The sequence below is a fragment of the Pinus tabuliformis genome, chromosome 2_2, assembly GCF_031772625.1.
Source record: "Pinus tabuliformis cultivar Carrire ecotype Pingquan chromosome 2_2, CPIR1, whole genome shotgun sequence".
Taxonomy (NCBI): domain Eukaryota; kingdom Viridiplantae; phylum Streptophyta; class Pinopsida; order Pinales; family Pinaceae; genus Pinus; species Pinus tabuliformis.
In genome coordinates, this window is record NC_142300.1 from 970,309,300 (window position 1) to 970,324,054 (window position 14,755).

General features: G+C 34.9%; 1 protein-coding gene and 2 long non-coding RNA genes across 5 annotated transcripts; all 3 read right to left on the reverse strand.

Annotated features, from left to right (window-relative positions):
• Positions 1–5,722: 5,722 nt before the first annotated feature.
• On the reverse strand, positions 5,723–7,482 carry LOC149196471 (uncharacterized). Its single transcript, XR_016254137.1, has 3 exons — positions 7,427–7,482; positions 6,990–7,226; positions 5,723–5,898 (listed from the first exon to the last, which is right to left on the reverse strand). It is a non-coding gene; the product is annotated as an uncharacterized LOC149196471 (long non-coding RNA).
• Positions 7,483–7,553: 71 nt separating this feature from the next.
• On the reverse strand, positions 7,554–12,957 carry LOC149196472 (uncharacterized). 3 transcript variants are annotated; one of them, XM_089403747.1, is made up of 4 exons: positions 12,653–12,957; positions 12,309–12,564; positions 7,888–7,946; positions 7,574–7,698 (listed from the first exon to the last, which is right to left on the reverse strand). In XM_089403747.1, exons 2-4 carry the CDS (start codon positions 12,552–12,554, stop codon positions 7,668–7,670), a joined length of 336 nt encoding a protein of 111 aa, XP_089259873.1. In that variant the 5' UTR covers positions 12,555–12,564; positions 12,653–12,957; the 3' UTR covers positions 7,574–7,667. The 3 variants fall into 3 exon arrangements, 2 of the variants coding, with proteins under 2 accessions (XP_089259872.1, XP_089259873.1); XR_016254136.1 differs by lacking the exons at positions 12,309–12,564; positions 12,653–12,957 and adding an exon at positions 8,497–8,589 and having other exon boundaries at positions 7,554–7,698; XM_089403746.1 differs by having other exon boundaries at positions 7,569–7,698; positions 12,309–12,957.
• LOC149196473 (uncharacterized) lies at positions 8,783–11,155 on the reverse strand. The gene is made up of 2 exons (XR_016254135.1): positions 10,667–11,155; positions 8,783–9,331 (listed from the first exon to the last, which is right to left on the reverse strand). It is a non-coding gene; the product is annotated as an uncharacterized LOC149196473 (long non-coding RNA).
• Positions 12,958–14,755: the final 1,798 nt, after the last annotated feature.

Here is a 14,755-nt window from a genome sequence, read left to right on the forward strand (position 1 = left end):
TGAAATCTCCAACCTCTGATATGCTCCAAAACACTTAAGTGCTAAGTCGTTCTCTACACCCTTGGTTGTTTGTGTCTTTGTGACCATGGTGCCAACCCAATATCAAAGCCCCCTTATCAGAAAATTTTCAAGTACCAACTATTATAAAGTTCTGATATCATAATCCTCCAATTGCCAACTTTCGATATGACGTCATCACTACCACGTGGCAACTCCTTAGAGGTTTCATGTGTCACCCAGTTATGGCCGATTAGAGCACCTAATCTAGTTGAATATGCCTGCCATGTGTCATGTCATACTACCACATCAGCTGCCACTGTAACTTATCAGAGATAATCATATCTTTCTATGTGTTCTTATCGAAGCCAATCACATGCTACCATGTGTCCTTATCAAAACCAGTCATATCCTACCATCTTTCCTACTAGAGGAGAGAGAAAAGGGCTCACCCACCTTTAGTTTTGTGATGAAATTCTTTGTTAATTCTCTTTTGGTATTCCTCAGCGCTCTTAAAGGCTTATCGACACTTAGTGATATTGCAACTTTTTAATGTTCCTCACTTGAAATGTTCTGATATTTTGATACGCCAATCTCTAACATTCCAATGTGTCGATCTGCCGATCTCTAGGGTTCTGATCTCCTAATGCACCAATAAACTGACCTCTGACCATTGATGTGTCGATACACTCACCTCTGATCACCAATGCACCAATACACTAACCTTCAATCTTCTAATCTCCAATATGCTAGATCATAGATCTTCAATATGCCAATATTCCTTCCTCCATAAGGCTTCAAATCCTTCAACTTCAGCATGGCATAACTTTTGAACTAGGTATCAATTTCTAGACTTCTATATATCATTGGAAGTCTGTTCCAGAGAACTCCCTAATGGAGAGGGTTTAATGTAGTCTTTAAGCCCATATACTACCTATAAGATAGCTCCAATCTCTGAGACATTATTCTGCTTCTTGACTCTCTTGATCGCTGGAATCACAACCACCAAGGTGATCATCTACATGAAGCCTGTAGCTACCATGGACTTCCTCCTCGTCCATCACTATAATCATCTGTTTATGGCTTCTCCAATAAGCCCTGCTACTGTGATGATTCCCTATATGAATCAAGAAGTTACCATGGGATTCCATCCTGACCAACACCATAGTCATCATTTTATGGCTTCTTGAGTAAGCCTTCTACTCTGATGATTTTCTACAAGAAGCTTGCAACTACCATGGAATTCCATCTCGCTCATCATTGTAATCATCATTTTATGGCTTTTCCACTAAGGCTGCTACTATGATGATTCTCTACTTAAATTGTGCAGCTGTCATAAGAATCCTTCTAAGCCATGAACAACCATCAGATTTCTCTTGGGTCATCACTACCAACATCTGTTGTGACAAGAATCCATCAGATTTCTCTTGGATCATCACTACCAACATCTGTTGCGACAAGCATCCAAGCTAGTCTGGTTGACATTAATGTCAACTACCCAACAAATCTCCCCAACATGAGTATTGACATCAATCCCAATCCCAACACATATGTAGATGCCTTCAATAGGCCACTCACCATCAAAACAATGCCAATCATCCAACAATATTATCATAATAGATCCAGGGAAAGAAATAAGTGGAAAATAACCTTTAAGATAAAGACGTATTTCTTGAGTATTTGGTTATCCATTTTGGTTTAATGAATGAACCTATTGAATTCACAAAATTAGTGAATAAAGTCTCGAAGTCCTTTATTTTAAGTTTCATTTTCTTTTACCTTGATGATATTTTGATTTCAGCATGTCTATGGAAGAGCATTTCTTTCACCTAAAGACAGTGCTTACAAGAGGGGAAATTGTTTATAAACTTGACGAAATTCTCATTTTTCACAAGAAGAGATGGGATACGAATTTTTTAATTTAATAAGAAGATTTCAAAACCAATCCATATGAGGAAAAAATGTTTATTGAAATAGCTATAAAAAAAATAAAATTTTAGCCGGGAAATTTCACCCGTAATCTAATTTTCCATTTTTTCCCAAAATGGTTCACCAATTCAATATTTTCTTTAAAAAAAAAAATCATCAAAATTATATGACATAAAAATATATTACCTTAAAAATCACCAACAACATTTCTGATGTACAGTCGGCTTTCCACCCTCACTCACAAAATTGAAAGCTAAAAAGACTAATTATGGAAATGATTTTTTTTTAAACAAGGCACACTTTTCTCAGTTTGTATTGCATTATTTCCCTTAGTGTTCAATCTCTCTCTGTCTAAATTCTCTCTTCCACTCCAAAGAATAATCAACCACTCTAGTTTCAACCTAATTAAATTTTCACAAGGATATTGTAAGGAAGTTAGATCGATCGGTTTTAAAAGAACTAAGGTTCAACAATATTTGAGGAAGGATTAAAAAACCTTCAAGGATTCTTTTTAAATTGTGTTCACCATAACGGGATTTCCATACCTTGATTTGATGAAACTAACCTTCGTCTCTTTTTAAATTGTGTTCACCATAATGGGATTTCCATACCTTGATTTGATGAAACTAACCTTCGTCTCCTTGTGCTCCCTTCAAATAATTCCTTTTCTAATGGACATTTGACTCCTTTATACCAATTCAACACTGAATTCTATAATGGAAGGTAGGAGATTTGATTACAATCCCTTAAAATTTAATTCAGTACTCTATTACAACCATACAAAATTAATTTCCTCTTTATCTCTATCATTTGGAACACACACCTAATTCATGATTACAGAGGTTGTGAAATACACTAGGAGGTAGGAGAATGGTATACACACAAGAAGCCATGGATTGATTTTTCTCCCCACCATAGTGCTTTTTATTATAAAATTCAAATATTACAACTAAATTTACACATAGGAAATCTAGATCCACCAAAAAAAATTTCAATTGGATATCATTGCATCATAGAATGACAAACTATATAATAATTATGATGAGTACAATTACATGGAAAATTTAATAAATTCTAATCCTAACATATTCTAAAAATAGCGGAACCAACTCCCCATAAAATATTTTGACATATTGGTCATTTTAAAATGTTTCCCACATGCCCCTCCATTAATTTCACATAAAATATATAAAAAATTTCAAAAGTTGAATATTTTTATAAAATTATCACCAATTTTTTATAGTCTGCATATTGTGAATTAGAAGGATTCACAGGGTTTCTACACTTTACAATAAATTTACATCCTTAAAATTTTCGATGACTTATACTTATATACTTTTGATATTATGAACTTTCATGGCATGTTGGGTTTCTATAGGAAAAAATTTAAATTTTGAAGAATAAGGGTATTGAACAACCAACATTAGCACTTAATGATTTCAATAAAGCGTTCCACATTGATCATGTTGCAATTTGTTTAATGATAGAGTAGTTTTATGTCAAGAAGGTAAACCTATAATATTATTTAGTGAAAAATTAAATGATGCTAAAATGAAGTACTATGTTTGTAAAAAATAATTTTATAAAATCATTCAAGCTTTGAAGAAATAGAGATACCACCTACTGAAAATGGAGTTTGTGCCATACATTGCCACCAAGATCTTTAGTACATATATAGAAAAGGTAAGTTGTGCCAAAACCATTCAATGTGGCTAGAAGTTTTGTAAATATATATATATGTTTGTTTTGAGATAGAAATGTATAAAGTCAAATAAAGTATCTGATGCATTAAGTAGATGAACAATGTTGTTGAACAATGGGTTGGTTGAGAGATTGATGTGGAGAATATAAAGAATTTTTATAAAAATGACATTGATTTCTCATAAGCTAAGAAAATATGTAGAGAACTAAGGAGTATAAACAAGATAACATTTTTTATTCTCACTTTAAAGTGTACAAGGGGGGTTGTGTGGCAGTTAGTCCCTGCCCTAAGCTACTGTTGATTCAAGTTGCACATTTTGAACGAGTAGCATATACTAGACGCTGATACTATCAGGCTGTAAGAAAACAAGTCTAGACTCAAAAACAAATCTAGACTCAAAAAGTTTATTTCAAATGTAGACCCAAAAGTTCTATTTCAGAAGAAAGCAGTGGACAAAGGAGACCTTTGAACCATCCAAAACTTATTTCAAAGAGATGAAAACAGAAGCTCTAGAAAACAATCAAGAGCATATACAATAGTTTGAAATCGCATTACAGGAACTTGAATAACTTGGAGACTATCGGCATAAGCTGTAACAATAGGAACATAACTCTTAAGCGGCAGCATCAGAGAAACAAACTTGTTTCAGTTGCAAGTAAAGGAGCATGTATCTCTAATATTGAAGAGGAACTTTTACATTTACAACAAAAAAAATTCAGTTACAGATTAACTTAAGGATTTCAAATCTAGAAATCAATCAAGAGCATATACAACAGTTTGAAATCACATTGTAGGAACTTGAACAGCTTGGATAGTCAATTAAGAGCATATACAACAGTTTGAAATCACATTGCAGGAACTTGAACAGCTTGGAGACTATTGGCATAAGTTGAAGCCACAATAACAGAACTCTTAAGTGGTAGCATCAGAGAAACAAACTTGTTTCAGTTACATGTAAAGAAACAAACTTGTTTCAGTTACATGTAAAGGAGCGTGTATCTCTAATCTTGAAGAGGAAATTTTACACTCAAAACAAGAAATTTCAGTCAGATATTGGTGAGTTTGACGATGTCGAGAAGCTACAAGAAGCACTTAGTAACTTGAAAATAGAAAACAAGAACTTGAAGGCAGAATCTAAAAATGTGGTCAAAGAATATCATTCCATGCAGAATGGAGTGAAAGACAATGAAGAGGAGAAAAGAGACTCAGAACAGAAACTATAGTTATCAATTCCAAGGTTGAATCATGAACGTGTCAAATTAAAACCCTGCAGTTACTGTTCTTTGAATTGAACAAATACAAAGAGAGCTGGATAAACTAGGAGGACTTGAAATAATGTGAGAGGACTACAAGAAGCATATGGTAGCATAAAAGCAAAGAATAAAAAATCAAGGCAGAGCGTCAACCTCTGATGGATGATTAAAGAACTGTATCCATTATGTCTACTCAAATATCAGAACTTGCATTTCGTTAAGGAATTGAGGCTCTGGATCAAACGCTGCATTTAAAGAATAGGAACAAAAGTTGCCAGGATGAAAAACTTACATAATAATGTTATGCCAACTTACATAATAACTTAATTCCATAGGTTTCCATAGTTCCACTTATTCACCAAGAAAATATGCCTTTTATTTTGAAACGTTAAGGACAACTTGTCATTTTAAGTCATATGTTTGGTACAAAAATATTGTCATAGATTCCATCCTAGTTAAATAGACTTATTATATGAAATTATTATATGAAACTTAAAGGAAACGTAGTTAATGGACGCCATTATCGTTAGAGCCATCATCATCACATGGCTCACATAATTTGAGAAAAAGAAAATAATTTATTTTATTATGATTTAGACATAGAAAAATTTCTATTACAAAGAAATGTTTTATACCAAGTCTATATTAGAAAGGACTAGAAATTAAACTAAATTAATAAGCGCAGGAGAATATCCTAGATAAAAATAATACTCATAGTTCATGATTTATAACCTTGGTAGGAGAAATCATAACCCTGATAAGGTTAGCAATACAACCAAAAAACCCTGACTTGGGGTTTAATAAACCATTTAGAGCTAAAAAACCTCGATAGCTTCCGGGATAATTCGAAGAAAAATTGAATATTCTAACATGTGGTACTAATTAGCCAAGAAAACGTTTCATTCTATAGACTATACCTGCAACCATTGGTAACCAAAAATGGGTTGTTGTTGTGGGGAGTGAGGTGTAGAATCATAAAGATATCAATATTGTGAATTGGAACAAGAAAAGTCATACCTGAGAAAGAGCATGAAAGGTCAGCCTTCACCCAAATGTGAGTGCCAAAAAAGGACCCATCAATATTATATTATAACAATTACAATAAGGGTATAACAAAACAACAACAATGAATAATGAAATGAAATGAAATGCCATAAGAACCATTATTGTGCTTCGGGCATAGGTAGCCATAGCCAAAATAAGTTTCAACACTTCACTATTCAAACAAGGTTCTGCATTTCTCATGGTATACCCTCATAAAAAATAAAATAAAATAACTATTTATTATTGCCAAGGTTACCCTATCTAGAAACATTTGGGTTTGATGATGAAGATGTGAAAGCATGCAAGCCTCCCTCTAGAAATTAGCTCTATGAGACTTGTAACAAATTTAATCTAGCTATGCTTGATATCTGAACAGAATTGAACGTAGATATTGAAATCATGTAGCTAACATAAATGTTAAGGAGCAATTAGAAAAGTGCTATGCTCTTACCATATGTCCTTTCGCAGACGTCTTGCCCACAACAGCATGAATCAGATTGTAAAATGGATCAAATGTAGTGAGCAACATGAATCAAACTATTTTTGAGCTAGTTTAGTACTTTTGATCTAGTTTTCTTTTTACACACTAAGGGTAAAAAAATCCAATTGGTCAGATATTGAGTCTCTTAGGATTTAAGTTTGTTGGTCACGCACATGTCAAACTTCATATAAGTAATCAGTCTATAAAATCAGAACTTCATATAAGTAATTACTTTGTAAAATCAGATTGCAAAATGGATCATTTTCAGAACTTCATATAAGTAATCACTCTGTAAAATCAGATTGCAAAATGTATCAAATGTAATGAGTAGACATGAATCAAAGTATTTTTGAGTTAGTTTCAAAATAGTAATATTTCATTGTATAATAATGAAAAAAAAACTAAATGAATGTTTACAAAATATATTTAATAAAATAGCCAGATCAAAATTTAGAAAACACACAGATAGTAATATTTCATTGTATAATAATGAAAAAAAAACTAAATGAATGTTTTACAAAATATATTTTTTTGAAAGAAAAACAAAACCAATCAAAATTTTAAAATACATAGTGAAGAATACCTTGAAGCCATGGTGCTTCTTTAAAAGGTGAGAAATGAGAAAACTGTTTGTGTGCATCTTCTATCCATTGTTAATGTTCATCTTCTGTCCATTCCAACTGGAAAACGAAATCATGATGGTGGAGACTGCATTGACAGTTTCATCAAAATAGGGGGTCATTTGCTTTCCAGGGTTTTTCTCAGTACATTTAAAGGAGTTGAGTTTAAGTGTTCCATTGCATCTTCTCATCGAGAATATCTATGCACAAAAAAGCAAAACAAAAGGTCATACTAAGCAAAATTACCCATAAATGAGGAACGCAATGAGTATTTAAGCATTTTAAGAACATTATAACATGAAATATAGAGACTCTGGAGATATCAAATTAGCAAAACTGCATTTGCAAGAATGTGAAGCAACCAAACTACATTGTAACTTGTAAGTAAAGAAATCATCACCACTTTGCCAGTTCTTCCTTTTTCAAAATTGGGGGTGTTTGATAAAAACCATACCTGACATGCAAATAAACACAAGCACTACTACAATTTAATATCAAGAACATCAAATTTCAAAGAAAAAAGTAAAAATACTGATTACAAATGAAACCATTTTTAGTTCGTCTTTCCCAGACAGAAGGCCAATGTAATTCTTACAGGCCATGAAAATTGATTTTGACTTACACAGGCTTAATTCCAACTTCTAATAATCTAATTGTGCCAGTGAACATACCCTACAAATGGTTGCACAAAACAATACAATTTCAAATTTGTTAATTCCTTGGTTCCCATTTTACAATGACACCAATTTTTAATCATCGCAGTCAATCACGTTTCAAAACCTAGTAGTTAATCACCTTTTAGAACCTCATTTCTAACATTTGTTTAATATTGCATGAAAGCCAAAAATGAGTAATAGCTACCTTGTAACTTCTCTAGCTTCATTTGTGAGTACATAATTACCAATTCTTCCCACAACAATCTGCAAACATCAAAGACCAAAATGTGACCGATAAAATCAATATACTGGATCCAATGCTAATACCAAATCATGCATGACACATGACTAGAGTCATATAGGAGGATGCATCAAGTCAATTTTCATGCTATTAAACCATTGAATTACACACATTTTAAAAGCGCTAATGCAAGATTGTTGGGAGGGTACAAATGTGTGGAAATTACCATGTCAAGTCGCACTTGATCATTTCAAACATGGACCTGTGAGTGCAAATAAGTACAGACAACATTCTCTTTCTCTATATACAAGTCCGTTCAAAAATGAATGGTCTACTTTGTAATGTCATTGAAGACATGATGATGTTAAAATCTTTCCCCTAAATGAACTTCCTTCAAAAATTAAAACCTCAATATTTTCTTTGAAAGAAAAACATTATAGGATGGATGAACATTTAATCAAATCCAACCATTTTTTCAAAAAGATTTGTTATTACAATTCTATCACAATGCCTCATTGCAAATAGCATAATAAATCGCTAGAAAGAAACAAAAAGAGACCACAAATTGCTTACGATTTGTGAGAGATTCATCATCGGCTTCTCCACCTCCTCGGTTTCTATAAATCCTCTAATGATACTGACTAAAATGTGGAAATGAAACCATAGAAAATAAGGTTACAGGGAGAAATAATAACCATTTAAGCTTACAGGAAGAAATAATAACAATAATTTTAAGGGGATAACAACAGTATAGATGAATAGAAAGAAACCACGAGAAACCAAGCCAGAAATAGGAAGAGATTGTAGATGTTCGGACACCTCAACATCCTATTATAAGCCACGTTGTGCACACCTCAACTTCTTGTTAGAAGCCATGTTGCAAACACCTCAACATCCTATTAGAGCTTTCCAAAAGGCACGCAGAATACATGCAAACATGTAACGTACAAAGTTTTGTAATCATTGCATATAAATAACCACTTTTCTGACTGTCCACATGTCTTGTCGTGTCGGCCCATGATTTTACTGGTTGTCTGATGCTATGGGCTCACCATATGTTCAAAACAGATTACTATCTTGAAAAATAGAGAACAATAGTCTACAATCATCGCTAGCGAGAAATAGTGCATGTGTTAATTAGAAAAAGGACCTATAATTCTGAGAATTGTTTACAGCAAAACCCTAGTCTGCTTCAGAATTTTATCCAAATATTTAAGAAATGAATGTATCTTGATATGTCGAGGAACTCTTAGTGTCTTGCGTCTTGTTGGTATCAGACCTAAACCTGGAATTGACATCAATTTTCCATAAGTTACTAGATGTTTAGTGCCTCCAAATGTAATTTCTACCGACTGCACCATCACATACTACCATACTATGCATAGTCCTGCATATGAGGGAAGGTATTCTGCAATATGGTATGTCGAACCATGAGGCTTCTATGAGCCAAATGCATCATTAACATATAAAAGAGGTAGGGCAGAGAACTTAATTACAAATCTGTTAAGCTTCTCTCCTTTGTCTTCCTCCCCCTATTCCATGGAAGAGCTAAAAATATTATCAAGAAAATATGATTGGCTACAAAAGCTATAAAGGAAATGACTATATTCAATCATATTTAGCCGATCCTTTGTCTTCCTCTCATGTTTCATGGAAGAGCTAAAATTATTATCAGCAAGAGATATTTGGCTTCAGAAGTTATAAAGGAAATGGCTATATGCAAGCATATTCAGCTGATCTTTGATACCAGACACGTTGGTTTGCTTAATAGAGCTAGATGACACATAGAGGTCCACCCAGTATAAGTTTCAAGGCCCCCAAGCTCCTGTTCCTCCAAGGTACATCATATACCCCAAATTTTTGAAGAATTTGTTTTCAGGAGACTAGTTATTAGTAAAACCCAGAGCGCCAGTCATATGAGTAAATAGTGCATTGAATAAAAATAGTGGACTAGGCACATCAAAAATGGACACTAGAAGAAATCCAACTAAGACTAGGTCTAATGCTCCTGTACATTTGGAAGCTCAAGTATATGCAGACATAGATACACATTAACTATAGCATGAATCCCAAAGACAATTCTATAGATCTTTACTCCTGTCTTCATTACCATGTTTCATGTAAGCGCAAAGAATTTCCCATTCTTAATTCACTTTCAAGAAGATGTATTCAACTTGTAAATTATAAAGAGATGCCTATATTCAATCATTAATTCTATGTAGCTAGTCAATGCTGCCAACCTCATTATATTTTTTAATACAAGGGTATACAAAACCTAGATGTCAACTCGATGTAAGTAATTGAGGTCTCAGGTGTCTGCTCATAAAGGCTTTGGGTCCTAGATCACAAGTCTCAGAGTTTTAAAGAATTTGTCTTCCTGTGACCAAACATAATCAAGTTTAGATCACCTTACAATTCATTACACCTAGATAAGCCAGGGACATTCTGTTGCTTAGCATGCATAAGAGTACATGGAATCTAAACATACAATGGCTAAAAAAAGACTGGACACTACCACAGGCCCAACTAAGTCAGGCTCTAATACATGCAATATTGAGTTTTGTAACATCAAGTTACATATCAGATATCGGTTTAGTTAGGACTGTGCTAGTGACAAAAATATTTTATAATAAATGACTAGGCCAGATTATCACAACCATGAATTTAGTAATTTACTTCATATAGGGGAAAGGAAATTGAGATGGGAGAACCAAAAAAATAGTAATCATGCTAAAGAACTCACTGTAAACCACCGAGTATTTGGCATGTATATTCCACCAATCTTTCGACTCTTAAGGACACGGATCAGCTAGTTGATGGAGGTGTCAATATCCAGAATTCCATTTTTCTTCGTTGTACTGAAGCAAGGAACTGCAAATTTGATGTGGAGCTTCCATTGCAAATAGGAAACAACAACATCCACAGATTCATCCTAGAGTGTAGTGATAGTTTTTGTCTTCTTGTCATAAGGGTGTCCAATGTGGGTCATGGTAATGTGCCTGCACATTACAGTTTTAGGTCAAATGAGATCATCACTACAACCTAGGCACAATAAACACAAGATTAAGGGATGCACCATCACATACAACCATACTGTTCATAGTCCTGCATATGAGGGAAGGTATTTCACAATATGGTATGTGGAACCATGAGGCTGCTATGAGACAAATGCATCATTAGCATATACATCAGCTAGGGCAGAGAGTTGAATTACAAATCTGTTAAGCTTCTCTCCTTTGTCTTCCTCCCCCTATTTCATAGAAGAGATAAAGCTATTATCAAGAAAAGTTTCATGGAAAAACTAAAACTATTATCAGTAAGAGATTTTTGGCTTCAGAAGTTATAAATGAAAGAGCTATATTCAATCATATTCAACTGATCTTTGATACTAGACACATTGGTTTGCTTAATAGAGCTAGATGAAACATAGAGGTCCGCTCAATATAAGATTCAAGGCCCTCGGGTTCCTCTTCCTCCAAGGTACATCATATGCCCCAGATTTTTGAAGAATTTGTTTTCAGGAGACCAGCTATTAGTAAAACCCATAACTCCAGTCATATGAGTAAACAATGCATTGAATAACACTAGTGGGCTGGGCAAATTGAAAATGGACACTAGAAAAAATCCAACTAAGACTGGGTCTAATTCTCCTAGACATTTGGAAGCTCAAGTACATGCACAGACGGAGACACATTATCTATAGCATGAATCTGAAAGACAATTCTATAGAGTTTTACTCCTATATTCATTATCATGTTTCATGTAAGGGAAAAGAATTTACCATTCTTAATTCACTTTCAGGAAGATTTATTGAACTTGTAAATTATAAAGAGATGCCTATATTCAATCATTAAGTCTAGGTAGCTGGTCAATGCTACCAACCCCGTTATATTTTTTAATACAAGGGTAGACAAAAGCTAGATGTCAAATCAATGTAAGCAATTAAGGTCTCAGGTGTTTGTTCATAAAGGCTTTGGGTCCTAGATCACAAGTCCCAGAATTTTAAAGAATTTGTCTTCCCGTGACCAGACATAATCAAGTTGAGATCACCTTATAGTTCATTACACCTAAATAAGCCAGGTACATTCTACTGCCTAGCATGCATAACAATACATGAAATCTAAACATGCATTGGCTAAAACAAAAATGGACCCTAGAACAAGCCCAACTAAGTTAGGCTCTAATACATGCAACCTTGAGTTTTGTAACATCAAATTACATATCAGACATCGGTTTAGTTAGGACTCTGCTAGTGACAAAAATCGTTTTCAATAAATGACTAGGCCAGATTATCACAACCATGAATTTAGTAATTTACTTCATATAGGGGTAAGGAAATTGAGCTGGAAGAACCAAGAAAATAGTAATCATGCTAAAGAACTCACCGAAAACCACAGAGTATTTGGCAAGTAGATTCCACCAACCTTTCGACTCTTAAGGTCATGGATCAGCCAGTTGATGGAGGTGTAAATATCAAAAATTCCATTTTTCTTCGTTGTACTGAAGCAGGGATTTGCAAATTGGATGAGGAGCTTCCATTGCAAATAGCCAACAACAACATCCACAGATTCATCCTGGATTGTAGTGATAGCTTTTGTCCTCTTGTCATAAGGGCATCCAATGTGGGTCATGATAATGGGCCTGCACATTCCAGTTTTAGGTCAAATGAGCTCATCACTACAATCTAGGCACAATAAACACAAGATTAAGGGCTGCAGAATATGTCTACAAGGTAAAACAGTTGAACCCAACTTCCACCTCGCTCCACTATATTGTGCATAGTTGGTAGGGTCACATCGATTTTGTGTTGATCTAGTATTTTACTTGTACCCAGCAATCTGCATCACAAAATTGGCAGGAAAGCTACTACAAATGGCTGTTAATTTAAATATTCAATAGTTGAGGCTACAACTGATTAAAAACTAAAAATAACGCTGCTATGAAACCCTGAAATAACCATTTATGGTACAAATGGAAGCTGGAAGTGAAAATTCTGGCTTCTGCTAAGCTCGAAGCCTTCAGCCTGTTCTTTGGTGTGTGTAGGGTGGCCTTTCCTTCAGTTAAGTTACTCTATATATGATTCCGCACTTCGGGCAGTAACCTCCAGCTACCCTAAGCCCCAGTGAATGAATCTATCCAGTCACTCTCACCGACACGAAACACGTGCCATGCATGAAAGGCTATTATGCTAAATTTAAAAAATAATAATAATAAAAATAAATAATTGAAATAAAAAATAAATAAATGAACATTTGGGTGGATATGTTGTCGTGAATGCAATCCATGTGCCCACCTCAACCTACCCCCAACGCCAGATGATTGTTTTACCTTTTTTTTTTATAAACCAAGCGCCTCCAAATTATAAACCAAGCTGATGGTCATTTCCCAGCAAAGCAGGAGGCCCTGAATCTGTTAACCCCTCTCCCTGGTTCTATCTGCTTCCTCTGTCGACAAGTACAGGAATGGATAAGGCTGAATGGTAAAATATGATGCTAAAATCAATAACAGAAATGAAAGATTCAGAAACATAAATAAATATAGGCATAACTCACTGTCAAGGAAGTAAATACATGGATAGGTGGCCTCTGCCACAAAGTTTGAACCCTGGTGCTTGCAGACTGTAAATAAAACTAGAAAATCTCCAGAGTCACAATCACAATGCAAGGTGATGAAGGAGCATAGCGGGATATTTAATGAGATGCAATGGGGCAATGTTCGAATAGAACAAAACAGGTGTAGGAGATGCACGAAGAAACGTGGTAGGCATTATGAGATTTGTATAACCAAGAAAAGAGAAAGATGTCTCCACATAAGGATTTTGGCGGTGGAGTTATATCCATCGGCATTCGTAAAATCCACTTCACTTACTTCTTACCTTGGCTGGCCCTGGCCCCCTACTTATATAAAGCCTAGCTTTGGCTTCAATCTACACTCATATCCCGTGGGGGGGGCTTTGTACAGGTTGGTTTGTTACAGATGGTTTTTTTTTTTGTTCCATTTGGAGAGGAGGAAAAAATAGAAGTAACACTTTTTGTGGGTTGGTCCTGATCTTACCTGAGCAGAGCCATCCCTTCGTAGTGCCTTGAATAGGGCTGGGGATAAGTCTGAATTGTAGAAACCATGGCATTAGCACATGAAATGGTAAGGGAGTCTTACATACATGGATTCCATAGAGTCTTACCTAAGTAGATTCCATACAGTGGGGAGTTAGTGGGGAGTTGAGGAATTCACTGTAGCTCTATCCTGAGCAAGAGGAAATCCTGCAAATTCCTCTTGGAAAATTACACTGCAGCTCGCTCTCCTTCAATTTCAGTCTTGAGCTGCTTCCCAGAATCAGAATGCTTCCTCTTGGAATACTATATGCCCAGAAAAATCAATTCCTTGTCATGCCAATCCAATATACATATTGGCACTCACCCCAGACCAATTCGTTGTCGTGCCAATCCAATATACATATTGGCACTCACCCCAGACCAGAACAGACATGGCTTGCCAGCAAGGAAGTCTTAAATGTCATCCATTTCTGGCTGACAAGTAGTACATGCAAATCGCAGATGGCTTGACAAGTAGAGTGGCTCGTGCTGTGAAATTGCCATGTAGCCAGCGACTTGCTGCCTTATATGTTGTATCCTTAAGCATGTTCTAGAGCTCAGCTGAGTTAACATTTAATGTCTTCGACTAATGTCAACATTAGATTGGTAGTATATTTAGGAGTTTCAAAATATCAAGCAAACAAAAATTTATAACCTTTAGCTTCGGATTAGCTCCAACATTCGATTGGTAGTATTTTTAGGAGTTTCAAAATATCAAGCAAACAAAAATTTATAACCTT

What these genes read in the sequence shown, in the direction of transcription:
- LOC149196472 (XM_089403746.1), bottom strand. Translation starts at nt 12,572, where the DNA reads ATGTGCAGGCCCATTATCATGACCCACATTGGATGCCCTTATGACAAG. An exon ending in CAAATACTCTGTGGTTTTCG is followed by an intron (nt 7,947 to 12,308) that starts GTGAGTTCTTTA and finishes TGATGTTTGCAG; the next exon opens with ATTGTTGTGGGAAGAATTGG. An exon ending in GAAGCTAGAGAAGTTACAAG is followed by an intron (nt 7,699 to 7,887) that starts GTAGCTATTACT and finishes AACCATTTGTAG; the next exon opens with GGTATGTTCACTGGCACAAT.